Source organism: Leguminivora glycinivorella, chromosome 5, assembly GCF_023078275.1.
Source record: "Leguminivora glycinivorella isolate SPB_JAAS2020 chromosome 5, LegGlyc_1.1, whole genome shotgun sequence".
Taxonomy (NCBI): Eukaryota; Metazoa; Arthropoda; class Insecta; order Lepidoptera; family Tortricidae; genus Leguminivora; species Leguminivora glycinivorella.
This window is the reverse complement of record NC_062975.1, coordinates 7,012,078-7,039,258: the sequence shown is the minus strand read 5'-3', so window position 1 is coordinate 7,039,258 and position 27,181 is coordinate 7,012,078. Positions and strand designations below refer to the sequence as shown.

Below are 27,181 nucleotides of genomic sequence, written 5' to 3'. Positions count from 1 at the left end.
CTCTTCGACTGTGGTGAAGAACCCACGTCTATGCTCCGTTTTGACGAAAAAGAAGAAAGATGTGTTACGAGGTATGTGTTTTTAAGAATCAATCGAATTAATGCGTCGAAACAGCGGCTTCATAGGACGACGAGTCGTGCAGCGGTGGGTGGATGGAACCAGAACCGATAGCATGGTCGCGCGATCTTATCTTATCTTAAAATTGCGGGGGCCCTTACGGATACACTTCGACCCATCGGGATCTTTTGTGCAATCACCCCCTACGATCCTAAGATCCTTCAGCTATTCAGGAGCTTCTCGACCACCTCCACGCATAGGATGATGAGGCTTGTGGGTAGCTCACTGAAGTCCTTTGGCACCAGTAGCCTGGTCCAAAGTTCTTCACTCTTTGTCTGCGAGGGCGTGACATGGCGCGCGATAAACTTATATATCGTCAGGCCGTCCTTTTCACACTACTTTTAAGTGCGATAGAGACGGCCTGATGTTTTATCATTTATCGCACGACCATGCTTGCCTGCCAGATCACGCGGTATGTGTCACCTATGCCCTGGACTGACTAAGTAGAATCTGCAGTAAGTGAGCGCGTATCTGACTATGCCAGGAAATCTTCCAACAGAAAGTGTTTATAGATAGCGCCAATAGCTGTGTCCGCCTCTGCTATACATGCGGGAGCCACTACAACCCTTGTCAAGAGTGAAACGACAGAGAAGTCGAGTTACTGTATTCTGACCTAGGAAAACAAATCGAGTGATTGTTTTGGTTTTTAAAAACACATCCCTTGCCACACACCTTTGGCCGAAACGCAAACTCGGAAGATGGTCCAGAGCTCAAGCTACGCTGGTGGCCAAGTCAGTTCATTTGCATGTGTCCTTCCATCTAAACCATTGTTTAACGCCGCGATATATTAGTTGTGTTTTACCGAAGATGTTGTGATAGGAAAGTTGTAACAAACAAGACAATTGCGCCACTCTGATGGTGAGTGACGCACCATCAGGGTTTATGTTTTAACGGACTTTATATTATTTGTTTTTGCTGAACGATGGGCTAATGATATACGGGAATGGTTAAGTGGAACTATTCATTTGTTTAGCACAATTTAGAATTAATTACTTCATGATACAATCTGCAAAGAGGCTACTTATGTTAGCCATGAAGCTTCCTTTCCTACTTGTAGGTACAGGTACCTGTTACACTACTCTGTAGGTACTTGCTGTCTACTTGCAGAACATCGGGTGCCTATAATTTTTGAAATATTTTTTAACAAAAAGTTAATCTATTCGTATTTTATTTATACTGGACCTACTCATTCTGTTGATGTGATGTGCAGTTTAGCTCGGCAGTATATGAAGGGATCCATCCATATTTTTGCAATCTTTGTCTTATATTTGGTCGTAGGTACTACTACTACTTACTTGTTAGTGCTCTACAAGTGTGTGCTGCCAATTGAGGTCAATAGGTCGATCCCAAACTTGTATTGAATTAAAGTACGTGATACGGCAGCCAGCGAACCGTTCAGCAGTTAGTTTAACATTGAATGGGGAGTAACTACATACATCTGCCTTCGGAGGAAGTTGCTTCATACAACCCCATACAAATATGAGCTACGATTGAAAAATGATAAATCGTTTCCCATTTAACGTTGTAATCATTATTGTTTTAAGGCGGCGAAACGAAAGGATCTCGTTATTTTTATAAAGCCTTGGGAAAATGAATGAAGCGTCTGGTTATTAGCGGCCCAATAACTGACCCGAAATCTAAATGTAGGTACCTACTTAAAGGAGTACCTACGAGTGAGTGTAAAAATATCTACAGGCTATATGCTAAATGCTGACACCTAGCCCCGTAGCCGACTGGCATTTCTGTCAAATGCAATCTATCTCTATCGCTCTTGTATTTGCTTATTCGCGCGACAGAGCCAGACTTCATTTCTGCGGCGTTTGGCGTTGCGGAAATGCCATTCGTCTACGGGGCCTGAAAATGTATACATGTAACAGTATATTACAAATATCGCCAGAAACGCCAAATATACTTGCAGAGGAAAACTACAATTGACAACGTTTCAAAATTTTCAATGTCCCTAAATCGAAAACCATTTCGAGATATACGCTTGTAGATCACATAAATCATTTTTTTAATTTTTTTTCCGCATTTTTAGTATAAAAAATCTTAAAAATAGTTTAAAGGGGAAGTGACGTCAAATAGCTGATTTAGAGCTGCCACTATATCAAAAAAATCTTCCAGTTGGGATGTCACTTGAGTTTGACAGTGAAACTTATCACAGTTCGTAGCAAAGATATTAAAAAAATCATGGCTTAGTCTATGATTCGTAGTCATTCACTAGTGGTTGACAGTGACACTTGACAGTCAGACATACCAGACTGTTTAAGCTGACTGTTAAAACTTTTTTTTTAGGAATGATTTTGTCGTTTTCTTAGGTGTATGAAACAACACATGTGACGTCACGAAGCTGTGTCTTGACGTTTGTAACTTACGCTCTTTCTGCTCGAAGCAGTAATAAAAAGGGAATTTCTCATTAAAATAGCAGTTTTTGGAAAAATAAAAAAATACGTGTATATTTTAGTATTGAGTTCTTTCAAACCAAACAATAAAAAGTAGTACTCAAAAATATGAAATGTTGTCAATTATTACGTTCACTTTCCTGCTCTGAACTGAAATCTTACGGATTCGTAATAAGACGTGCTGTAACCTATGTATATGTACCTACCGGGGGCACTGGACAGTGAACGTGTTATTTTTCAATTCCCTTCATGTGAGCGCTTCTACCTATATTATGCTTCGCTTCGGTATTCCCTGAAATATCAGACTGTTGAATTCAATCCGCTATGTACTCGTATTTATGCGATCAGTGCCGGAATAAGCGAGCTTGGAACCAGCAGCAAATATGAAGAAGCCCATTAAGGGCGTGATTGTATTCTAAGCTATTGTAAATCTAAGGGAATACAATCCAAACCAAACCTCCTGCTAATCAGGCCTAACTATACTTACATACATAGATTTTCAAACTTCTTAACATGGTTATTGAAGAAAATACATTTTCACGCTTTGATGTAATCTTTATGGTCCGCAGGACTCGCAAATACGCGTGGGACATGTACGGTAGCATTTGCTATGTTATACGAGTTTATATTTTGTCCCAATATCGGTTAAAATTTTATTTTCTTACACGGTCCCCGCGGGGACGGAGGGTACAATGCATTGGAGGGCGAAGGGCATCGCCGTTCCGGCATCTTTCCGGTGAGTGCCCCGCGCGAGTACCTCTGCTACTGCGCACATCACTGGTTATTTATGACATGCATACTTTATGCATATTTTAACCAGATATTAGGTAGCTAGGAGTTATACTTAGAAGTAAATATTTATCAACGCCATAGGGGCCGACTATGCTCGTTTGCGTCGACTCAGCATTATCTGTTAAGCTAAATGCGGCTTTATTTTTGTTTTATGCTTTTCACGTAAGAGAAAATTTAAACAGGTTGTATAGCGTGGTCGGGTCTGACAGGCTGGTCGGGCTCTAGCGGAATTTGAGTACCCTACTAGAAATTTAGTTATAGGAAATCAGATGAACGAATAAAACTTTCGATTGCTTCCAAAAATGTGTAATGGTAGGACAAGTTTTACCCACAGATAATATGTAGGTGTTATTCACTTGTTAAGTAAATCATTTCATTTGCATAGTTTAATTAATTGCCATCGGCAAGAAATGAACTTTGCATGAAACGGACCCCTTGCGAATATTTTAAACTTGAAATAAACGATTGCGTCCCTTTATAAAAGATTTTGTGTGGCTCGTAGTCCTATCAAAAGTTACGGACCAGTGTGCAGTGCTTAAGCACATATTCGTAAATATTTGCTACTTTTTAGGGTTCCGTAGTCAACTAGGAACCCTTATAGTTTCGCCATGTCTGTCTGTCCGTCCGTCCGTCCGTCCGTCCGCGGATAATCTCAGTAACCGTTAGCACTAGAAAGCTGAAATTTGGTACCAATATGTATATCAATCACGCCGACAAAGTGCAAAAAAAAATGGAAAAAAATGTTTTATTAGGGTACCCCCCCTACATGTAAAGTGGGGGCTGATATTTTTTTTCATTCCGACCACAACGTGTGATATATTGTTGGATAGGTATTTAAAAATGAATAAGGGTTTACTAAGATCGTTTTTTGATAATATTAATATTTTCGGAAATAATCGCTGATAAAGGAAAAAAAAGTGCGTCCCCCCCCTCTAACTTTTGAACCATATGCTTAAAAAATATGAAAAAAATCACAAAAGTAGAACTTTATAAAGACTTTCTAAGAAAATTGTTTTGAACTTGATAGGTTCAGTAGTTTTTGAGAAAAATACGGAAAACTACGGAACCCTACACTGAGCGTGGCCCGACACGCTCTTGGCCGGTTTTTGCTAATTTCATATGAGAACGACCGAGCCTTGTCTTTTATTGCCGATCCCGGATTTTACCAACGTATTTACTTAATTAGAAACATACTATGAGTAATTAATGACATAGAGGTGAACCTTATCATGTCCATAACAGACAATTGAATATAGTAGGTAAGTGAGGTCGTGGGACAAACAGACGGACAGATTGTGATCGTTGTGTGCGCTTTGTATTTGTGTTTTATGACTAGGAAGTTGTCCGCGGAGGTGCTTTACGAGTACGTATGTGAACTTGTGACGGATTCAAGTATTTTGACAAATTCTTGACATCGATGTAGGGAACAAATCAAATTATTTTATTGAATATTTTTTGATTTGTTTTTTTAAGTAATAACACTACTATATATATAAATTATAAACTGAAATAGATACCATACACTAAAGAAAAAGCGATCAAGCCCACTGGTGGCGAAGCCGGGAAACGAACCCGGGTCTCCAGCTAACGCGGCTGACGTGTTGGACCGCTACACCACCCCGACCGCCGAGGTACCCGTCGAAATTTCTCTAGTGTATTATCTCTGAAGGCTAGGCGCCTTTGACCAACTCTTGACATGTTAGACTCCTTTTCAATACCCACGAGGGAGCTGCGTAGGTTCTCTTCTTCGAATAAGTACCTACATGTAATAAATGTTTCTGTGGTCATTCCCAATACGGAAGAAAGGCATTTCGGACCTTTGGGGGGCGTGCGGGGAGCCGGAGCCAAAACGTAGAGCCCTTTTAATGAAAAGTGGGTAAAGTACAGGGTGCAATTTCAATTGGCGGGTAATTTCAACTCATAAAAGAGTTAAAAAGTTTCCATCCAAACGGCCATACGAGTTTTTCGGAGAGTTTTTACAGTGATAAAATGTTCAGTCGTCAAACAGGCGTATTGCAAAACTAATGTGTGGGTCTATCATGCGATTCATGCGTCAGTTCAAAAGGTATATCGGCGAAACGTTCTTTTTTTAATATAATCAATCCAGCGAAGAAGAAAATGCAGTAAAAGAACGTTCGGATTTGTAGATTCGGATTTACTGTGACAATTAATTAAACATACCTACATACATATATTTGTTGAGGTGGCTTCAAGTAGTGGGCAACTACTAGTCGTAAAATTAATGGACCACCTACTTACTTAAAGATATGTTTTAAAACCCAACCACAATCATTCTAATTAGGAAAACCCATATGTCATCTGCATAGCTACGTAGATTAATAAAAAAATGAAGTTATTACGTACGTAATAAAATAACAGTTTGTAACGTGGATTAGAATTTGGTTTTTAAGTAGTATTTTTCATTAAAGGTTGAAGCACACATAAAAGTTCGACACCAGCCTTTACTTCTTTATTGTAAAAAGTATCCTAAGTCCTTTTTCGGGATTCGGGTTCGCGATCGCGATCTAACTGTTTTGATCGATCGCAGCGTAAAGAGTAATTTGAAAAAAAAAAGGCGAGATCAAATTTATAATTTAAATTATAAGTAAAAAAGGCGAGATGAAATTATAAGTAATTTTATATTTATAATATGTATTACTTATGCCATAAAAAAATAATTCAGCATCAATAATATACTAAACATTAATAGCATTAGGTACCTACCTACACTTGACCTAGCAGCAAGATAAAGTTATGACCCTCCCGCTTCCCTTAGAAGTTACATCAAAAATCCTTATAGTCATGAAGTCACTAGGTACTTTTTAGGTTCTTATATATTCTTATGTTTTTAACTCCATAAGATTTAACATAGAATAGCCCACAAAGTGAGTGCAGCACTAGTCGTGCACATACTGAATAAAAACATAACACCCTATACTACAACGCCTGATGGTTAATACTGCGCAGCTCGCCAAATAACTTGATTTCACTGATATGATATTATTTTTAGTAGGCTCCAGTATACGGTAACTTTTGATAAAGTAAAACAAAAGGAGGGCCAGTCCAGAGCCTCTATCGTGAGCTTGACATTTTAGGACTTTGCTACACCCCACGGAGTCCATTTGAAACTTTTTATAAATATTGTAACACCAATTGTAATACCATGGTTCGCAATAAATATTTACTTTACTTTAGAATACCACACTAGATAGCCTAATCGTGACGGAAAATGTATATCTAAATATATAAAAGAAGAAGCTGACTGACTGACTGACTGACTGACTGACTGACTGACTGACTGACTGACTGACTGACTGACTGACTGACTGACTGACTGACTGACTGACTGACTGACTGACATATCAACGCACAGCCGAAACCGCTGGTCCTAGAGATTTCAAATTTGGCACGTAGGTTCCTTATATAGTGTAGAGGAGCACTAAGAAAGGATTTTCCAAAATTCACCTCCTAAGGGGGTCAAATGGGGGTTCAAAGTTTGTATGGGGAAACAAGATTAGTTTGACTATTTTATTCGAAACTTCACAGGAAGATTCCTTAAGACATATGACTGAATACGTGTTTTAGGTTTTTTGAAAATTTAATCCCTAAAAGGGTGAAAAGGGGGTGATAAAGTCAAAAAATCAATATGGGTATCGTTTTTATGGTTTATCGGGTGGCTGATCACGATAAATACAACGTTTTTAAAATCTAACGAGGCGGAAGTTAAATACCTTCTCCCCTTTTGTGGTGCAATGGGGTTTAAATATCAAAAAAATATATAAAAGAAGATATTGACTGACTGACTGACATATCAATACACAGCCGAAACCGCTGGTCCTAGAGATTTCAAATTTGGCAAGTAGGTTCCTTATATAGTGTCTCAGGAGCACTAAGAAAGGATTTTCCAAAATTCACTTCCTAAGGGGGTCAAATGGGGGTTCAAAGTTTGTATGGGGAAGCAAGATTAGTTTGACTATTTTATTCGAAACTTCACAGGAAGATTCCTTAAGACATATGACTGAATACGTGTTTCAGGTTTTTTGAAAATTTAATCCCTAAAAGGGTGAAAAGGGGGTGATAAAGTCAAAAAATCAATATGGGTATCGTTTTTATGGTTTATCGGGTCGCTGATCACGATAAATACAACGTTTTTAAAATCTAACGAGGCGGAAGTGAATTACCTTCTCCCCTGTTGTGGTGCAATGGGGTTTGAATATATAAAAGAAGATATTGACTGACTGATTGACATATCAACACACAGCCGAAACCGCTGGTCCTAGACAATTCAAATTTGGCACACAGGTTCCTTATATGGCGTAGAGGAGCACTAAGAAAGGATTTTTCAAAATTATCCTCTTAAAAGGGTGAAATGGGGGTTCAAAGTTTGTATGGGGAAACAAGATTAGTTTGACTATTTTATTCGAAACTTCACAGGAGGATTCCTAAAGACATATGACTAAATACATGTTTCAGGATTTTTGAAAATTTGACCCCTAAAGTCAAAAACACAATATGTGTATCGTTTTTATGGTTTATCGGGTCGCTGATCACGATAAATACAACTATTTTAAAATCTAATGAGGTGGAAAAGAAATTTTCTCCCCTGTTGTTGTGCAATGGGGTTAAAATATCCAAAATAGCCATAAGTATAGCTTTACTTCTGGTTCAAGAGATTTCAAATTGACACGGAAGTTCCTTAGAGGAGCACTAAGAAAGGATTTCTCAAAGTTCACCTCCTAGCATGATAATTTGACAGGGGCAAGGACAGGGACAGGTCCAGGGACAGGGACAGGGACAGGGACAGGGACAGGGACAGGGACGGGCACAGGAACGGGATAGGGTTAGGGATAGGGATAGGGATCGGGATAGGGATAGGGATCGGGATCGGGATCGAGATCGGGATAGGGATCGGGATCGGGATCGGGATAGGGATAGGGATAGGGATAGCGATAGGGATCGGGATAGGGATCGGGATCGGGATCGGGATCGGGATAGGGATAGGGATCGGGATCGGGATCGGGATCGGGATAGGGGAGGGACTGCGACAGGGACGGGACGGGGACGGGGACAAAGATAGAGATAGGAACGGGGATAAGAATAGGGATTGGGGTCGGAATAATCGGTCTGCAATCGATATCTAGGCAGTGTAAAATGCAGGTGGCTCAGTGGGAAGGGATTAGTAAGTAGGCATCGGCGAGTATCCTGCATCCCTAATAACTATTACATTCAATGTGCTGTGAGAAGATCGTTGTTTTGCTTGCCTTTTATATGTTTACGTTTGCAATAAGTATAAGCAAAATGGAAAAAAAATTAAGCGATAATGCAAGGAAGTACTTTTTACCCTACCGACCATAGCGTCGAGATACTGGCTATGTGGGTTGTATGAAGTTTCCCCCGGTATAAATATTTATATATTTAAAATACATACATATTCGTACCTAATTATTTTTATTTTTAAAAACCGGGACTTAATCGCGTATAACTACATATTAAACTGACATACATATTCGTACCTACTACCTACGCTGTGGTCGCTGTGTAACAATTCTACAATCATTGCAAGAATTTATTTAAAAACAATAGTAATATGTGAAAAGAAGTGGCCCGCCGAGTTTCTTGCCGGTCCCATAGTGGATACCCTCCTCCAACTGAGGGGGGACTGAAATCTTCTCGAGGCTGAGGCGTAGGGTTAGAGCCGGCGTAGTTTTATTTGACGTTCATAAGCGCATTGTAATATGCCTACTTGGAAAATAAATATTTCATTTCATTTCATTTCATTTCATTGTAAGGTACAGTCAGCCAAAACCGGACCGTACAGCAAATAGATCAGTTACAATGGTCCCCCAGTCGAGAATTGCCCCGCTTTACCTTAATCGAAATAATCGCGGACAGATGTATTTGGATGTGTGGTGTGACAAGACTGGATAGGATTCGGAATGAGTATATAAGAGGAAGCCTGAAAGTAGCACCAGTGACAGAGAAATTGAGAGGAAGTAGATTAGCATGGTATGGGCATGTAATGCGGAGGGATGAAAGCAATGTTATAAAACGAGTGGTAAATATGAAAGTGGATGGATACAATGGTAGTGGAAGGCCTAAAAAAAGATGGATGGAATGTGTGAACAACGATATGAGAGTGAAAGGTATTAGTATGGAAATGACGGTTGATAGAGAGAAATGGAGGAAGATGATCTGCTGCGCCGACCCCAAATAATGTGAAAAGGGCAAGGGAATGGTGATGATGTATTTACAAAGAAACCTACGGATCCAAATGAAAATCTTATTTTTTGTAAACGTTTCAATAAGAATACTTTTATTACGCGGGCGAAGCCGCGGGTAAAAGCTAGTTATGTATAATTTTTGATTATATATAGTAAGCAAGGACGATATTATACCGGGAGTACCGGGACTGATAATCTCATATAATATAAAAAAGTGTACCCCTAAAATCTATGGGATTTTTAGGGATAAACCTAGATGGCGTTGTTTCCCCAAATATGTTTGCGTGTTTTTAATATAATTATTATAAGAACAAATTACATATTTCTTATTTTAATATCATGATATATGTCAATACCTACACATTTAAAAAAAAATTATAGGCCTCATCAGCGGCGTTATGAAAGTTTAAAAATAAAAAATAAATAGAATAATATTTATTGCCACATGTAGGAATACTGTACAACTTAACATTTACGTACAGAATTTACCGAGAAATAATGAACATTTAATAGATGGCGCTAACAAATGGAGGTACGATGCCTAGTATGAACATTGTCAATCCTTTATAAATCATCCTTGATAGTAAGCAATCGGTTGGGGGCGCTGTTAATTTTTACCAGTTTCGGACATCAAGTCAAAATTTTTATGAAATTACCTGCACTCTTGTGGGTAAAATGCAACTTTCTCATTAGCTGTATAGGGATGTATAGAGAACCTTTTACCAGTTGGTGTGCTAAAATAGGTATTTTTTTACATGCTAGGGGGCAAACTTGTTACTGTTGATACCCGAGCAAGCAAAAGATTCCAATATTAGGTAATTTGCGAGCGTAACGAGTCGTTCAAAATATCTTGAGCGTTGCGAGGGTTTCAATTAAGGGACGTAGGTTAAACACATTTTGTTACCGAGTGAAACACATTTTTTACCACACCAACACGAGAAACAATATTATAACTTTATCATGAAACTAAATAAAATTCGTTAATTTATTACTTAATACGCGCAGACCTATCCTGCCGTGGGGTATGGGACGCTCAGAGGGAGGCGCTTTTTGACATCCGTGTTGTTGACACCGACGCTCCTTCTTACATCTCACAACCCGTCTCATCCGTCTTGAAAACAGCCGAAACCGAAAAACAAAGGAAATACAACAACGCCTGCGAAATGCAACACACAACCTTTACTCTACTCGTAATTTCAGTAGACGGAGTTTACGCACCACAAATGTCAAATTTTGTGAAACACATGGCCGAAACCATTTCTGAACGTTGGAGCCGTTCATTATCGACTATATTCTAGTATTCGACTAGGCTGGCTTCGTGCACGCATCAACATTGCTGTAATACGCGCGACCAGCATGTGCATCCGAGGCACACGCCACCGCTTCAAGGCCATCACCCGATGGCTCGGCTTTGACTACGGTGCTGCCCTCCCACGTATACGTATAGATTAGATATTATAAACAAATATTTTATAGATATGTTATATAAGTTTCTGTGTAACTTGGTCCTATAATAAATTATGGTTCATCTGTTAAAAAAAAAAATATTACTTAAATATTTATGATTGAAAATCATCAACTAAAAAGACTTTAGGCAACATGTTAAAATTTGTATGAAAATACTTTGAACTCTTGAGGATAAAATACAATTTTCTTATTCGTTTCAAAAGGATCAAGAGAGCCTTTACCAGTTCTTGTGCTGAAAATTTATTTAAAAGCACAGGGCGTTGTTGCGTTTGATAAAAGTCCTGGCGACAAAATGGAAAAAGCTACATAAAATAAAACAAATACTTATCATATATACAATTTATTACATTTATTAGGTTACACTTATGAATTAATTATTCTATCAGTTCGTTATTAAGCCAATTATTTCATAACATTATCTACAGTGCAAAACTGACACAAGATTTTTTTAAAGCACATTTAAAGTACCTATCGTGGTCTTATTCAACTAATCACAACATAAACGGCAGTGAGCGAGCAAAGTAATTTGAATACTTAAAATTATTTATTTGCATTTTAATAAAATTCACTTAAAATTTGGAAAAAATATGTACTTAATATTTAGCACAGAAGTGCATCAAATCGAGTTTTATTAGTTTATAAGCTATGTTATTGAGCATTAGAATTTAGTAAAATTAAGTTTTATCACTATGTACACTGTTCTTATCACATTCTCTTATGAAATAAGTGGTAACTTAAATTAGCCTGCAGTTCTTGACGACTACTATATTTTTGCAAGGAAGTAAAAGTAGCAAGTAATTTTGTATGATAAACTGCGCGCGATTTGCAAACAAACACAACCTTTCTCTCTTTACTTATTGTTAAAGTTTGAGACAGTTTTGCAACTGGGACAGAGTCAGTTACTCTTATCATTGCAAAATAAAGTAAAACGTAGTAGAAAGTACAGTCATAAAAGTAAAATAAAGCTTTAAAAGTCACACCACATGCTAGTTTTGCAGCGTCTGCGTCGGCGACAAAAAACTATAGGAATCAAAAAGTAGTGAAGTGACACTGTAGTGTCGTCTCTTAAAAACAATTATAATTGTAGGAAAATGGAACCGCTACACAATATCGCCACTTTTGTAATTCTGCCTACTATTTTAAACTCAGACTGTAGCAATACAAAATGGCGTCGCCAACATTGCGTCAAGCTTCCGCCACATACCATAGTTGTTTAGACGTGGACGCTAGAGACACTAGTGTGTAGTGGAACTAAGATATGGTGTTGTTCGTCTCGGTTCAGAGCCCGGAATTCCCGCAGTAGTCGCCGATGCGGTCCGATATGCACTCGAAGATGTCGAACGATATGTCGCAGTTACGCCCGTTGTCTGGAGAAATAATAAATAAAATAAATGAAATGAAAATAAATGAAATAAGTAATAAACTGAAGTTAATAAAAAAATGAATATTCAGAAAGTTGGTACATAAGGCACTGTTAGAAAAGAATCAGATAGTTGTCACAAAGAGAATTTCACGGGACTGATCCGACTGATAATAGAGATGATCACAATAGAAATCGAGTGTTAGCTGCTAGGATGACCACGCTACCCTTAATGGATCAAAACAGTCGAAACGGCCCTCATTTTGGGTGAGGAGGGTCTTTCACTGCATTAACAGCGTGCCTGGAGATGGACTCGTCGGCAAAAGTGAAGCCCTGCCCCACATCCTTTATCTGTGTTAGTGGTGACTTCATCCGTGACGGATGTGATACCAGTGTGATACGATTGGCTGCTTTTTGCTTTCGCGATAACATGAGGTCTTTGTACTTTATTGAATGCCTGGTTAGTGACTCTAGTTCTCCTATTCCTACAAGTACTAGTGGCCGTAGTGGCCTTAATAGCTCCCTATACGCAAGTAGCAAGCTTACTCATGGGTACGGTCCTGGAGAACTTGTCATGGTTCTTCATGAGGTACCTCGCGCACCGCCATGAAGTAGCCGCGCTCGTTCACGCCATCAGAATAGACTACCACCAGGCTTCTTTGCAAATTATCGAACACTAGACTAGTAGCGCCCTGTAGTAATCTTACCCATGGGCACGGTCCTGGAGAACTTGTCGTGGTTCTTCATGAGGCACTCTCTGGAGGCTTCAAGCACCGCCATGAAGTAGCCGCGCTCGTTCACGCCATCAGAGTACAGGCCCACGAGGCCCTCTAGGGTTGGGAAACCATAGCCGTCCACCTGGAATATAAAGGGGGGGGGGCTTAGTTACAAACATGTAACATACAATCTTACATGGCGCAGTCGGTAGGTTATAAACCTACAAGGGAATCTGATGTCCAATCCCTAGGCTAGCCCATACTACTGTTAGACTTCAAAAAGCCTACGGTTTAAAAGTGACATCGGACGTAATCTTAAAGTGGACACTGACTGGACTTATTCCTGTATTGTTATTCTATTTAAAGGTAAAGCTCACGTATACGTACGTACGTACATATACACGCACACGTACGTGTAGCCTTGTGCGTGTGTGCGTGGTACGTGTAGTCGAAGATTGATCTACATGTTTCGCTCCATAACGAAGCGAAGAGCACTGTCATTGAGCGCGCACGGTCATGTCTGACTAATGAATTTTCGAAAAACGAGCAATCTTTTTGAGTGACCCTTTTTACATTTTTAGGGTTCCGTACCAAAAAGGTACAAACGGAATTAACCGTCGTTTAAATTTATAAGGCTTCGATATAGCAAAATATTTGATACTTTGGGTTGTTATCCTGGCTCCAAGCGTTAAAGGGCCTTTTTTCGTACCTAAGCAGCTTCAGTTTACGTGCTTAAGCAAAAGTTAAATGTTAACATAATTATTTTGAAATACAATGCACAAAACTTGTTCCCATGATGTCGTACCTCTAAAATACCTCATAAAAGTTCTGAATATCCCAGACCCAGATGAGGTACGCAGTTTATTTTCAAATTAATAAATATAAATAGAAGTGATTAAGTACCTACCTATTTGTAAAATATGCCTATCATAAGAGTTTTACGATGGACATTATAACACTGAACTGCGGTGGTCTTTAAATTGAGTCGTTTTTTTAACTGCATATACAATCAAAGTGGTCAAATAAAACGCAAATGCCAAGAATGGAGAATGTTTATGACTTTTATATTTACGTCTGCAGGGTTTTTTCAACCACAATAAATAAACAAGGTCTTTCCAGTGGAACGCATTTTATAGTGCAAAAATATTATTGATATCGTAACTTTTGTATTTTATTTCTTACAGTCGAATCAATAGGATCTACTCGTAAATTACTCTCGCGGGTTGTCTGGTAGAGATCGCTCTTTAGCGATAAGACCGCCTGTTGTCTGCCTCTATTTATAATCATTTGTTTTGTCTCCGCTGTATCTTTTTTCTGTATCTCTTGCTGAGGTGTGCCAATAAAGAGTATTCTATCTATCTATCTATCTATTACTTTAAATACTAAGTACTCTTTGAAAATCTTGAGATCCAATTATATCAGTAAACAAGACAGTCAATTTATGTAGGTATTTTTTTTTATACTACGTCGGTGGCAAACAAGTATACGGTCCGCCTGATGTAAAGCGGTCACCGTAACCTATGGACGCCTGCAACTCAAACAGTGTCACATGCGCGTTGCCACCCCATTAGAAACTTGTACACTCCCTTTTGCTGTGTTATTATGACCGTGTATTGTCGTATTCCCATTTGTTTTTTTTTATCCCTTACTACAATATGTGTCCTAATTTGCTATTAATACGTGCTTGTACTCCCAAACGGGGTAACACAGCACATGAAATTGCTCAAGTTTCAGTGCCCCTCTTAACGTGTTGGTAATATTTCTATTAACCTGTGTGATTAAATCGTTATGTTTTATTTAGCACCATATTATGATCATAATTGACTTAATTGCGCTGACCGACGGGCACGCGTCAGAATGATATAATTTAGCCAAGTACATAATTATTAATTGCCGTAATTTAACTACGATAATCAATTTATGAACGGGGTCTATCTATAATCTCAATGTAATTAATATAATATAAAACAGATACTTACAGCTTTCACCTTCCGGTACACGCATTGTAGAAGGCACTGAAAAAATAAATTGATAAATAAATTACCAGAAATAAGAAAGAAAAGTTTCATGTTACTCAATTTTTAAGAATGGATACTTTGATCAAGGACGATAATATACCGGGATTAACAATCTCATACAAAAAAGGGTACCCCTGAAATGTATGGGCCATTTATGAATAAACCTAGATGGCGCTGTTTCGCAGCCTGGAAGTGGCAAAAATCATATTTCCCCAAATATTTTTACGTGTTTTTAATTTATTTACTTTTGAAAAAATTACATGATATCACGTCAATACATGTACTAGATACACATTTAAAAAAAAAAGAAATTTGCAGGCCTCATCAGTGTAGTTATGATAGTATTTAATAGATAGCGATAATAAATGGAGGTACGATAATGCTTAGTATGAACATTGTCAATCCTTTATAAATCATCCTTGGTTTAATTATTCCTTCTAATATTAGATATCAATATGTATCAAATAGGACTGTGTCAATCATATATAAATAATTATATAAATAATAATAATAAAAACCAGCAGCGATCGGACTATTGGAACCGTATATATGAAGTTTTCCGAATAATGTACATTGTGTAAGTAGAAGTGACGCTATAAAAGTCCGATCACTGTTTATAACTTACGTTTTCATTCACAACTATTGCAAACGTTTAAAAATAAATATAAGCTATTTAAGTACTTATTCTTGCAAACAAGTTATAAACTTGTTCGATAGATAGATACGATTGATTACCAACTCGATTACTTTCGCTTTTTAACGTGGTGCAACATCAATTATAAATGCACGCTTTCTTTCTTTTACAACTTATCTTGAGACCGTCGTAGATGTTTGCTTGGCTCGACTATTGTCAACGTACCGATATATAAAGTATTTACATACAAATCATAACCAAGTCCAGTCCAAATATCCAGCGCTTCTAGCTGTATAAATGCTAAATTCTTCTCAGAGCTCATACTAATTTTCCAATTAAGTAGGTACATTTTTTGTAATCTATAATGTGTCCCACTGCTGGACAAAGCCCTCCCCTGTTTTTCGCCATTCGTCACGGCTTTGTGCATGTTTGCACAAAATGAGTCCAGCACGGGAAGCATGGTCGCGCGATGGACGATAAAATAGCAGGCCGTCCCTATCGCACTTACAGATAGTGCCTGATAGTGACGGCCTGATATTTTATCGTCTATAGCGCGACCATGCTTCCAGTGCAGGTCTTTCCGCCATCTCATCTTTGGCCTACCTCGGCCTCGGGTAGTAATTGGTGGTGCCCATTCGGTCGCAATTTTGGCCCATCTGTCTGGATGCATCCGACAGATGTGTCCTGCCCAATCCTGCCCAATCCCACTTGAGGTAGGTACATAATATATGACTAGCAATAACATAAAATCGTGTAGGCGGCATCACGTGCTCTCCCTTTATCACCTCCAGAACCAGAACCTCTGAAACAGCGTCACTGAACGGTTGCGTCAAAGAAGAGAAGAATCGAGTAGTTAGCCAAAGAGTTGCCTAGGCGCCGACGCTCGGGAGGCGCCAGTGTACTGGTGAATCGAATGGTGCTTAATATAAATTGACTGTTTATGTTTTATAACATTGTGTGACAAGGACAGCGTCATTTCAATGCCATCGCGATGTCCCTGTCACACCATGTTATATAACATTTATAACAGCCAGTGTGGGAGCACCGTAATTGTTAACTGGTTGAACCTTACCCCTGCGATCCGTTTCTCGTCGTGCGTGAAAGGGACGTCTCGCTTGTTGCGCCGCTTCTGCGCTGGCATCGTGTGTTCCTCCTTTATCACGTCCAGGGCCTCTGAAATTAAAAAAAATGTTCATGAGTAATGTTTTCTATGTAAGTTGGCGCTCTAGGAAACTGCCTACACTCTGTAATTGATAAGTAATGGTAACTTAAACAGGCTATAATTGGGGCTAAAATAACGAATCGTCAGATCTTCTGTTGACTGAATATCATGACTCAAACAATTATCCATTAGTTGGTTTATTTAGTTATGTTTCTAATTAAATCAGCAGTTGATCAAATAAAGATTTGATAGAATCAATGTAATTGTAGTCTCAATGTAGGTTATTTTTAATGTGTTTTTGTACAATAAAGCTACTACTACTACTACTACTACTACTAAAATCAAGTGTAGTGCTGACATGGCTCCGGATAATGAATAAGGCCCGAACGTCTTAACACGTAGTATTGTAAAATACATAAAATTTACGTGGCGTTATGTCAGGTAGTTAATTTTCACGGTTAGTCGATGTTAAGTACTTAAGTAGATATAAATTAAACTTATATTTCTTAGGTTCGTAAAATTTTATGATTTCAATTAAAATTGTACGCCCGAATGCCCGTTCGTTACTCAACCAAAATTTACGACTACTATAGTCTTGTTTGGTTTACTTTTGCCATTTGTGTTGGCATTATTTTAAATGTGAACTTCAGTTGCAAAATAGACACTAGTGATACTGGTATAGTATGTATCAAGTGCCTAGTTCGGGGTGCCCATTAGATACAATAAATCCCAAATGCGTCTTACCATAAAACTGTTGTATATATTTTTTAGGATTTAACGTCGTATTTTTCTGCGAAAGTAGTCATAAATCGTACTAAGAGATGACAATAATTAAAAGAACACGAGCTAACTCGAATATGCTCGGTTTTTCTGATTTATGCTAGTCGTTTGCGAATCCTGCGATGAAAAACATAAAATCAATCATGTTGCAAGACAAGTTTATGGCATCACACTATTTATGAGTGCAGGCCCTGCGCCTAATAAACTATGCCGTCTAGATCTAAATATGTATGTATTTAAGTGCGTACGTACGTACATGTTTTATTATCACAGGGAGTTTACAAGTTTCTAATGGGTTGGCAACGCGTATGTGACACTCCTTGAGTTGCAGGCGTCCATAGGTTACGGTAACCGCTTTCCATCAGGCGGACTGTATGCTTGTTTGCTACCGACGTAGTATAAAAAAAATTTAGTAATCCAATTCAGTATGACATACTGGGGCACGGCTATATCGTCAGAGTCAGAACGCAAGTTGTTTTTTTTTTTAATAAATATTTTCATAGTTTTTTCCATATACATATTTGCCACTAAACTTTACCATGTAAATTGTACCAGTGTATAGGAAAAGAGAAGATTACTACTACCGACGCCGTATACTTGTTTGCCACCGACGTAGTAAAAAAAAAAAAAAAAAAAGATTATCTATCTACAATGATAAAGTCACTGACAGCCCATCCATCTATCGATTAATTTTAATGCTCAAAGTATGTAGGTGATGACTATACCTTTATTCTACGCATTTACGTAGGTATTATAAAATAAAGCTTTTAAACCTCGACTAGCCCGGTCAACTCATTTAGCTTTGCTGAACAAGTATCTACATCGCGGCACGGTCGTTAGCTCAGTAACATTCAAGTTGCACGGCTTAAGTGGTCAATAATGCAGCACTACATCTACAGTGCAACTAGGGCATATTCGTCACGACCGCGGCATACTGTGCGCTCACTTTCGATTGTTTCTGGAGGCTTCATGGCGTTTCTTATACCACTAGTGACATACTAATCGTACGTAAATCTTTTTTCGAGAATGTTTTGAGGTTGAACAGATGTTTATTACTAATATTAAATATATTTTAGACTTTTTAATGCGTTCTGCGTTTCTAGAGGCTTTAGAGGGTTTTTGTCCAACAGCGACATACTCACTTGTCGTACATAGATCTTAAATCGATCTTGTAGAGTGTTTCAAAGTTCACTTTGCATTATTAGGTGTTTTAATCGTACAACATGTGGTAAATTGCAAAAGCATAACGACTTTAACAAGGTGAAGAACTTCCGAACTTTAAATTTGGAGCGGGCGGTATACCAACGGTAGTAGTAGTAGTTAAGTTAGTAAACACTTTATTGCACAGAACAAATTACAAGTACAGTGAATAATTATAATGGTTATGTACAAAGGCGAGCTTATCCCTTTAAGGGATCTCTTCCAGCTAACCTTAGAATACGGTTTAACTTCATTTAACCGGGCTGCAATGCTAAGATATGTAAACATTTTACGATTTCGACGTTCGTGTAATTCCTGTAGTGCTAGAATTTTTTTTTTCTGTGGCATATTTTCATACATTTCAAAAAACATACCAAAAACTTCATGTAAATACAGAAATGAGAGACTTTCAACATGCTACAGGATATCTACTAAACTATTATTATTCCAAAGGGTAAGCGACGCGCATGTCACATATATGAGGTTACAGGCGTCCATAGGCTACGATGAATGCTTACCATCCGGCAGACCGGTGCGCTAGTTTGCCATCATGTGGTATAAAAAATAGTGTGTGGAAGCTTCGAGTTGGCAACACTGAGCGTTATAAGTATAACGCTGTCAGTGAGCGTTGAAAGCTGTCAGTTGAAAGTCCAATTAAAAGTTTCACTTCAAGAAAAAAAACAAAACACACAACGAAGGTATACCCTTCAGTTGACAGTAGATAATTGTCGAAAAATACTGTGTTGAGATATTTTACTGACGGCTCGTTTAAGATCTACAACCCACACCAATTTGGGCACAAGGCTTTGAGGCTGCTAGGCTAAATAAGGAAGGTCGCTGCTGATCTAACTGTATCGTCTGAGATCACGCTTGACTCATGTGGGATGCTTTTAAGCCAAGAAGGGTGAACGAGTCACGATAGTCATATAAGTTTGGGCTCTTTTAATTTGTTACTATGGAACGCGAAGATAGAGAGTCAAAATAAATTGGTATTTCACCAGGGGACAATTGATCAGTGTCACTATTGACAATGTCGGAGAGATGCATGGACGACATACCTAACATAACAAACCACCAAGCGAGTTGAATTGCTGCTTCAATGGGTACAAACTAAACATACTTACAAACATTCTTCACGTCACGAATAAGTAAGGGAGCCGTGCCAAGTCGCCGGAGTTACAGAAAAATCGTTTTCCCTAGGGAGTTAAGAAATTTCTAGTATAATATTGATTAAACTTTAAGAATATTGCAAACTCGAGTCTTTAAATCGGTCTCTCCTTAGCAATAAGGTGCATTGGTGTAATTTCGGTTCACAGAAATGCTCGGGTAAGTTTCGAAAGGGGAATCTTGATATAATGGAAATAATGGTGCACCTTATTTTACTTCCACACTTACTTGTGCAAGTTTTTTTTTTCGATAAGGTATGTTCCCATTGGAAAAACTATCCAATCATAATTATAAAGGTCATGCACAACACTGTGCCGAAAAAGGCAGCGGCCGCGAACTCGTTATCGTTGCGACAACGGTCCGCCGGCCGGGCCACAATTAGCACGTAATATCCCTTAATATTATTTAATTGCCATTGTTAAAAACATTGCGACGATTCTACAGAAGGTATTGCGTACTTGGTTATGTAAAGCGGTTGGGTCGTCTGTTATGCAGTTACCGCAAGATGAAATCCATGGATGCCATGAATAATGTAATGGATAATACGGGTTTAGTTATTGCAGTAACCATATTTATTTTCTTTAATTTCTATGACGGAATAATCCATGTAACGCGAATGCCCAATGGATGACACCGCTTAAGTCAATTGAAATTGGCATTTACTGGAACACTGTCGAGCATTGGCACATTTATTCTAGGTAGGAGATGAAAAAAGTTACGTGTAATATCCATTATAGGTAAGTAGGTACCTACTCTATATATTCATTTTAGTAAGACAATGGTCGTCTCTTTTCGTAATAATCTACCTGTAATAATGGCCTTTGGTAATCTGAACTTTTGGATTTAGTTACTAACCTGGACCTAGGTGTGTTGTCTTGATCCCATAAAGGTTAAGTACTATCTCAGAGTTGTGTGTGTTTATACCCTAGTGCCTAGATAGTTAGTAAACCCTAGAACGCGCGAGTGGTTCTAATGAAACTGTCTAAGTTAATGACTTATTTTTATTGCGTCTGCTCTGTACTATTTACACAACACTAAACCAAATCTATAAACATCCAACACTGCAACACTAAAGTGACATGATAATTCATGTAGTTTCGGAGTGCAATGCCTAGTGACCCATATGCCGGTTGCATAACTGCCGTTGCAGCGAGCATGCGATGCCCAATCAAGTGTTGCGGTTGGTTCGTGTGCCGTGTGCCTTATCAGCTAGGAACAAGCAAAGAACATGTACGGTGCGCGCAATCGAAGGAAAAACTAGTGGACCGGAAATGTGTCATCTTCTTCTTCTTCCTATCGATATCACAGCGTTTTTGTCAAGGAATATAATAGATGCCTTCAGACCTTCCATCCTAGAGGGTTAATAGAGTCCTTAAGGACCTATTAGGATTGCACCCGCGACTTCTGGATTGAAAGTGCTGTGTGTATAATAGGTTGTTATGACTTAGCTTACAATAAATTGCTGCTGTTAAATTGTGGCGTAGGCGAGAGGCTGGCAACCTGTTACTGCAATGTCACAGTTTCGTTTTCTTTCAACCCCTTATTTGCCAAGAGTGGCACTGAAGCTTTAGTAGTTTCATAAGCTCTGCCTACACCTTTATGGGATACAGGCGTGATTGTATGTATGTATGTAAATAGATGTGCTGCAAAAGTTGTGTGCTGTGTGTATAATAGGTGGTTATGACTTAGCTCACAATAAATTGCTGCTTACGACTATTACAGCATTTTTGTTCAAGTTAAAATTATTAATTTGATATGTGGAATGGGCATGGGTTTAAAACCCATTGAGCTTAAGATTTAATATAAAAATATTTGTTTTTTTTTATTAAATCTTAAGCTCAAGTCCGGTCAAGCAAATCTCGTTCGCCGACGAACTATAACTCTCTCGCGCTATCATCTCGTATTCTTTTATTTACATTATACTAAGCGCCGGTTTTTCAGTCGTCAGATAAATATATCTACCAGATAAAGTTATCACTATCCTTTTCATCACACGTATAAACGACAATGACAGCTAACATTTATCTGACAGATATTATTTATCTGGCGATTGAAAAACCAGCCCTTAGAAAGAACAAAAGGTAGTCGCTCTATCTTTGTTCGTTTCTATCGTCGGTAGCTCGTCGCTTGTGGAACCAGTGCTTAAAACAGGCACGGGATTAAATTCTTCTGTGGGATAACAAACCTTCGCTGCTACATTTTATTTTTGCCGCGTTTTTTAGTACCAATATTTGCTTCACCGTCTATGTTTGATCCTATTAGAAGCTATCAGAACAATCTACCAGTAGGCCGACAACAAGTATTACAGGATGCTTGCGTATGCTTCCCTCGTTGGTTCACCACTTCGCTAGGTTGGTTTGGGAAGTTGCTAAACTGAACTTATTGCCAATAAAGTCTGCCCAGCCTCTAGAAATGTACCGCGACGCGCAATATCCGTCCCTTTCGTAATTAACTGTTTTTAAACGAAAGTCGTATTGGTATAATGAGCGTAACTTAACTATGGGACGTAATGATATCCCATAAAGAAGTAATAGTTAAAAGAACTTGAGTAATTGTTTTAAAATAGAGGTATCATTATTTTTATGAACAATGAACATGAAATTTGCTCCATTTGCTAACCATTGTGAAGAACTATAATTAATTATAATAAAAGTTAGTGAAGATAAACTACCTACCTTGTTTGTTTTCTCGTAAGTATAAGGCGCATCATCATATAAAACCCCTGACCTTATCCTTAAATCCCCTACAGTAAATTAATTTAAATTCGTTTTATGCCCTATAATTATAATAAATTGCCCATTGCCTACAGTGGCAAACAGAACGAGATCGTAAAGTCCTCAAATAGGCAATAACTGAATATGAATTGAATACAATGCAAAAAGGCACAAAAACTATTGGGTTGGTAAGAAAGTAATGAGCGAATCATAACCAATATTGTAATTTTTATTTAATTTATTATTTTAATCATTTATCAAAAATATAACGGCCTTCGTTATCTACTACTTGTCTCCATCGTTCTGGTAAAGAAATGAATAGCATCGGCGAAGAAGTTCTTAGGTTTAGATTCAAAAAACTCAGCTATGTACTGTCGTAGATGGGCTTGATCATCGAACTTTTTTTCATTCAAGGCATTGCTTAGCGATCTGAACAATGCGTAATCCGTAGGTGCCAAGTCTGGAGAGTACGGTGGATGAGGTATCACTTTCCAACCTAGCTCCAATAGCTTTAGCCGAGTCACTTTTGCAATGTGTGGGCGAGCATTGTCGTGTAAGAAAAAACTTTAGCATGCTGTGGACGATTCTGACAGACTTTTTGGTTTAAATTTTCAAGCTGATTACAGTATACTGATGCGGTAACAGTCATTCCACTTGGTAGGAGTTCCCAGTGAATAATACCATGAATATCCCACCAAACGGACAGCATAACTTTTTTCGGGTGAGGCTCTGTTTTTGGTGCCTCTATTCCTTTTTCGTTTGGAGCTAGCCACTGACGTTTGCGTGTGTGATTTATATATAAGACCCATTTTTCATCTCCAGTGATAAGATGGTCCAACCAGTTGAATGTGCGGCGAAAAGACGGAAGTTGTATGCAGATATCGGCACGGCGGTTTAGTTGATCTCTATCAAGTTCGTGCGGTATCCAAACACTGTATTTGTAGTTTTTTCCCAACTCGTGTAAATGTGTTTCTATGGTGACATGAGAGCAGCCTAACTCGGTAGCAAGAGTACGACTCGTTAGCCTCGGATCTCCTTCAATTAAGGTTTTTAATTTGGCTACATCAATCTTCACCGGTCGACCAGACTTAGGTTGATCTGATAATGAAAAGTCGCCACTACGAAACCGCTGGAACCATCGTTTCACCGTGGCCTCAGACACAACTTCAGGAGCAACACGCTGACATATATTACGCACTGCTTCGGCGGCTGACTGGCCAGACTGAAATTCATATAGTAAGCAATGCCTTACATGCACTTTTAATTCGTCCATTTTCTTCCTTATATTAGCTCGGCGACAGCTAGTGAATGACTGACGAGAAACTGTGCGACTCGCCCTTTATATACTTTCGACCATAGAAGATTCTAGAACTCTCTCAAAAATTTTATGTGGAATTCAATCGATCGCTCATTACTTTCTTACCAACCCAATAAAATGATTGCTCATAAAGCTGTTGAAAGGAAAAAAAAAGTTTGAACCATTTTTTCTACGAACGTCTACGTAAAGTATAATTAACACGAATAATCATAATGTACGACTGTTAGTAACGCAATACTGATATTGCGTAACAACGCTTATTCGGATATTGTGATAAATTATTAGACATTTATTTATAGGCTAGGTTTTTTACAAGATGAGTATAAAAGTAAAATAAAAAAAAAAACACTTACAAAACAATATAAAACATATTAAACGCATTATAAAAAACCTAACCCAAGGTGCCGCCAGCAGCGGGGCAGGACCCAAGCTGCCGGTGGTTAGGGCTGCAGAGAGAGGAACCGTCGGACTATCCGCGCTGTGTCCAAGATCACCGCCTTCTGCATCTGGCCCTTGATCCAGCCACCTAGCGAGTCTCTTAAGATGTTGGTCGAGACTCTTCGCTGATTCATATGATAAATTATTGTTAATATTATAATCATAGTCAGAAAAATACTAAAAAAAAGATAGTACGTTCAGTCAGACAAAAAATGGTTTACCACTTTTCAACCTTTTTGTTTAAAAAAGAGTCGAAAAGTGGTAAACCACTTTCTTGGTTGACCGTACATGTAATACGACGCGCCGCGTGTAAGTACTTCGCGACCGAAAAATGACAATTTCGCGAATATACTATGCTTATGTTTAAAATTCCTTAGGTAATTATCGTAGTTAAGTACTTAAATTAAATCATCAGCCAAAAGACTAGAAAAACAAACTCGTAAGTATTAGTAACGGCTCTATATAAAATAGAAATATCATTAATGTTTACCCCACTTCTCTTACCACACGCTTATACCTATTTTACTTGTAGTACGGGTAGCTAGGTTGAAATAGTACTATCAGCTGCAAAAGTGCGTGGCGAATTTATCAATGAATTCATTCATAATTTCTCCATGTACTTTTACAGCCGATAGTACATTACGATACAAGTGCGGGAAAAAAGGAAGTTCGAAACGAGTGGTGATAAATTACGACGCGAACCGAAGGGAGTGTTTTAAATCTACACGAGTAACGAACTTCCTTTTTGCACGTGAATTGTACGACGTTTTTCAGTTCAGGCCCCGTAGCCGAATGGCATTTCTCCGACGCCAAACGAAAGCGATACGCCGCTGGCTCTGTCGCGCCAATACGCAAGCGCGATAGAGATAGATATCTACTAGCGCTTCGTTTCGTGAGCGATTGTGCCATTCGGCTAGCCACCCTGATGGCCCTCCGAAGTTTCGACCTGGGTGCGTAGCCGAATGGCACAAACGCTCACGAAACGAAACGCTCGTAGATATCTATCTCTATCGCCCTTGCGTATCAGCACGACAGAGCCAGACTATCTTTCGCGGCGTTTCGTTTTCGTTTCGCGTCGTAGAAATGCCATTCGGCTACACCAGAAATGAACCACTTCTCGCACTAGTGCGTAAAAAAAGCACCATATGTGCTGAAATAGTACATTACGATACAAGTGCGTAAAAAAGGAAGTTCGAAACGAGTGGCGATAAATTTAAACACGACCGAAGGGAGTGTTTTAAATCGACACGAGTTACGAATTTCCTTTTCGCACGTGTATCGTACGACGTTTTTCAGTACAGATGAGCCTCCGAAGTTTCGACCTGGCATATAATGAACCACTTCTCGCACTAGTGCGTAAAAAAAACGCCATCTGTACTGAAAATATAGTTGTATGGAAAATTGTATGACATAAACTTAGAACTTGTACACTCTTTTTTGCTGTGTACTTAACACAGCAAAAAGTAGTGTACAAGCTTCTAATGGGTTGGCAACGCGCACGTGACACTCCTTGAGTTGCAGGCGTCCATAGGTGACGGTGAACGCTTTCCATCAGGCGGACCGTATGCCTGTTGGCCACCGACGTAGTATAAAAAATAGGGCACTATGATAGTGCTAGTGCTATAGTCCGAACTCCGAAGGTGAGCCAGGTTCCGGCGCGGACAAGGTCGCTCACCGGTGAAAGTAACGGGCGCAATCATACGTAACTCGACAGATCGACGTGATATTGCGTTTTTTTAGATCGTGCTATATTACGTTTTGTCTGTACAACAATAACCGAAATCACAGAATATACAGAGTGGGGCCTGTAACAAAGGCGAAGAATACTGATCAACATTTGTTCGGCGGCTTTTAAAAATAACTTGTATTTTGATTTTTATCACCCTTGAAAGTTTTTTCTAAGAGATAATGTATTGCGAATTCTGTTAAGTCTAAAGTGTGACAGACAATGTCAATGACAACAATAATGGCGTACATTGAAGCTAATATTTATTTTGTATGAATAATTAAAAATTTAAAGACTTCATAATTTTTAAAAGTCACTGAACTGAACAAATGTTGATAAGGAGAATAGCCTACAGCCTACAGTTCAATTCTTCGCCTTTGTTACAGGCCCCACTCTGTATATGCCGAAATCGTACACTCATCAAAAGTAGCGGGTCAATCTAGTTTTAAGTTTGTAACTGATTTTGCAATACCCTACTAGGGTCCATGTTACCATTTTAATGTAAATTTTATTTGTACTTGGAAGCAATATCTCTATCTCTTATATCTCAAAAGTCTATCCCTAACAAAAAAAAGACTAAACATAGAATAAACAATTCTGTAAGCTCGAAATAATCTTTATTATAAAAAGATGTGTGACTAAACATAGAATAAACAATTAAACTTAGACATTTCTAATAGCCGCGAAATAGGTATCTTTATTATTATAATATCTATATTTAGAAAAGTTATTAATGATGTCGAACAGGGATGTATATAACGGAGGGGGAGGGAGGGGGTCAAGGGGTTTGAATGTTTTGGTGTATCTATAATATTGTTATAACGTGCAATTTTAGTAACAATTACCTACTACTTATTGAATGGTATGCAGTATGTATACTTATACTATTTTTCATCGATATGTAAAGTAAATTAAAAAAAAACATGTAAGAATCGAAGCATACCTATAT

General features: G+C 38.4%; 1 protein-coding gene across 1 annotated transcript in view; it reads right to left on the bottom strand.

The window, feature by feature from the left end:
• Positions 1 to 11,323: 11,323 nt before the first annotated feature.
• Positions 11,324 to 27,181, bottom strand: part of LOC125226577 (general odorant-binding protein 70) — a 28,409-nt gene continuing 12,551 nt past the window's right edge. The window contains exons 3-6 of the mRNA XM_048130576.1: positions 16,800 to 16,900; positions 15,055 to 15,090; positions 13,067 to 13,217; positions 11,324 to 12,366 (exon numbers count right to left, since the gene is read on the bottom strand). Of these exons, the coding sequence (XP_047986533.1) occupies positions 12,278 to 12,366; positions 13,067 to 13,217; positions 15,055 to 15,090; positions 16,800 to 16,900 (377 nt within the window). The 3' untranslated portion in view covers positions 11,324 to 12,277. The remainder of the gene's footprint in view (positions 12,367 to 13,066; positions 13,218 to 15,054; positions 15,091 to 16,799; positions 16,901 to 27,181) is intronic.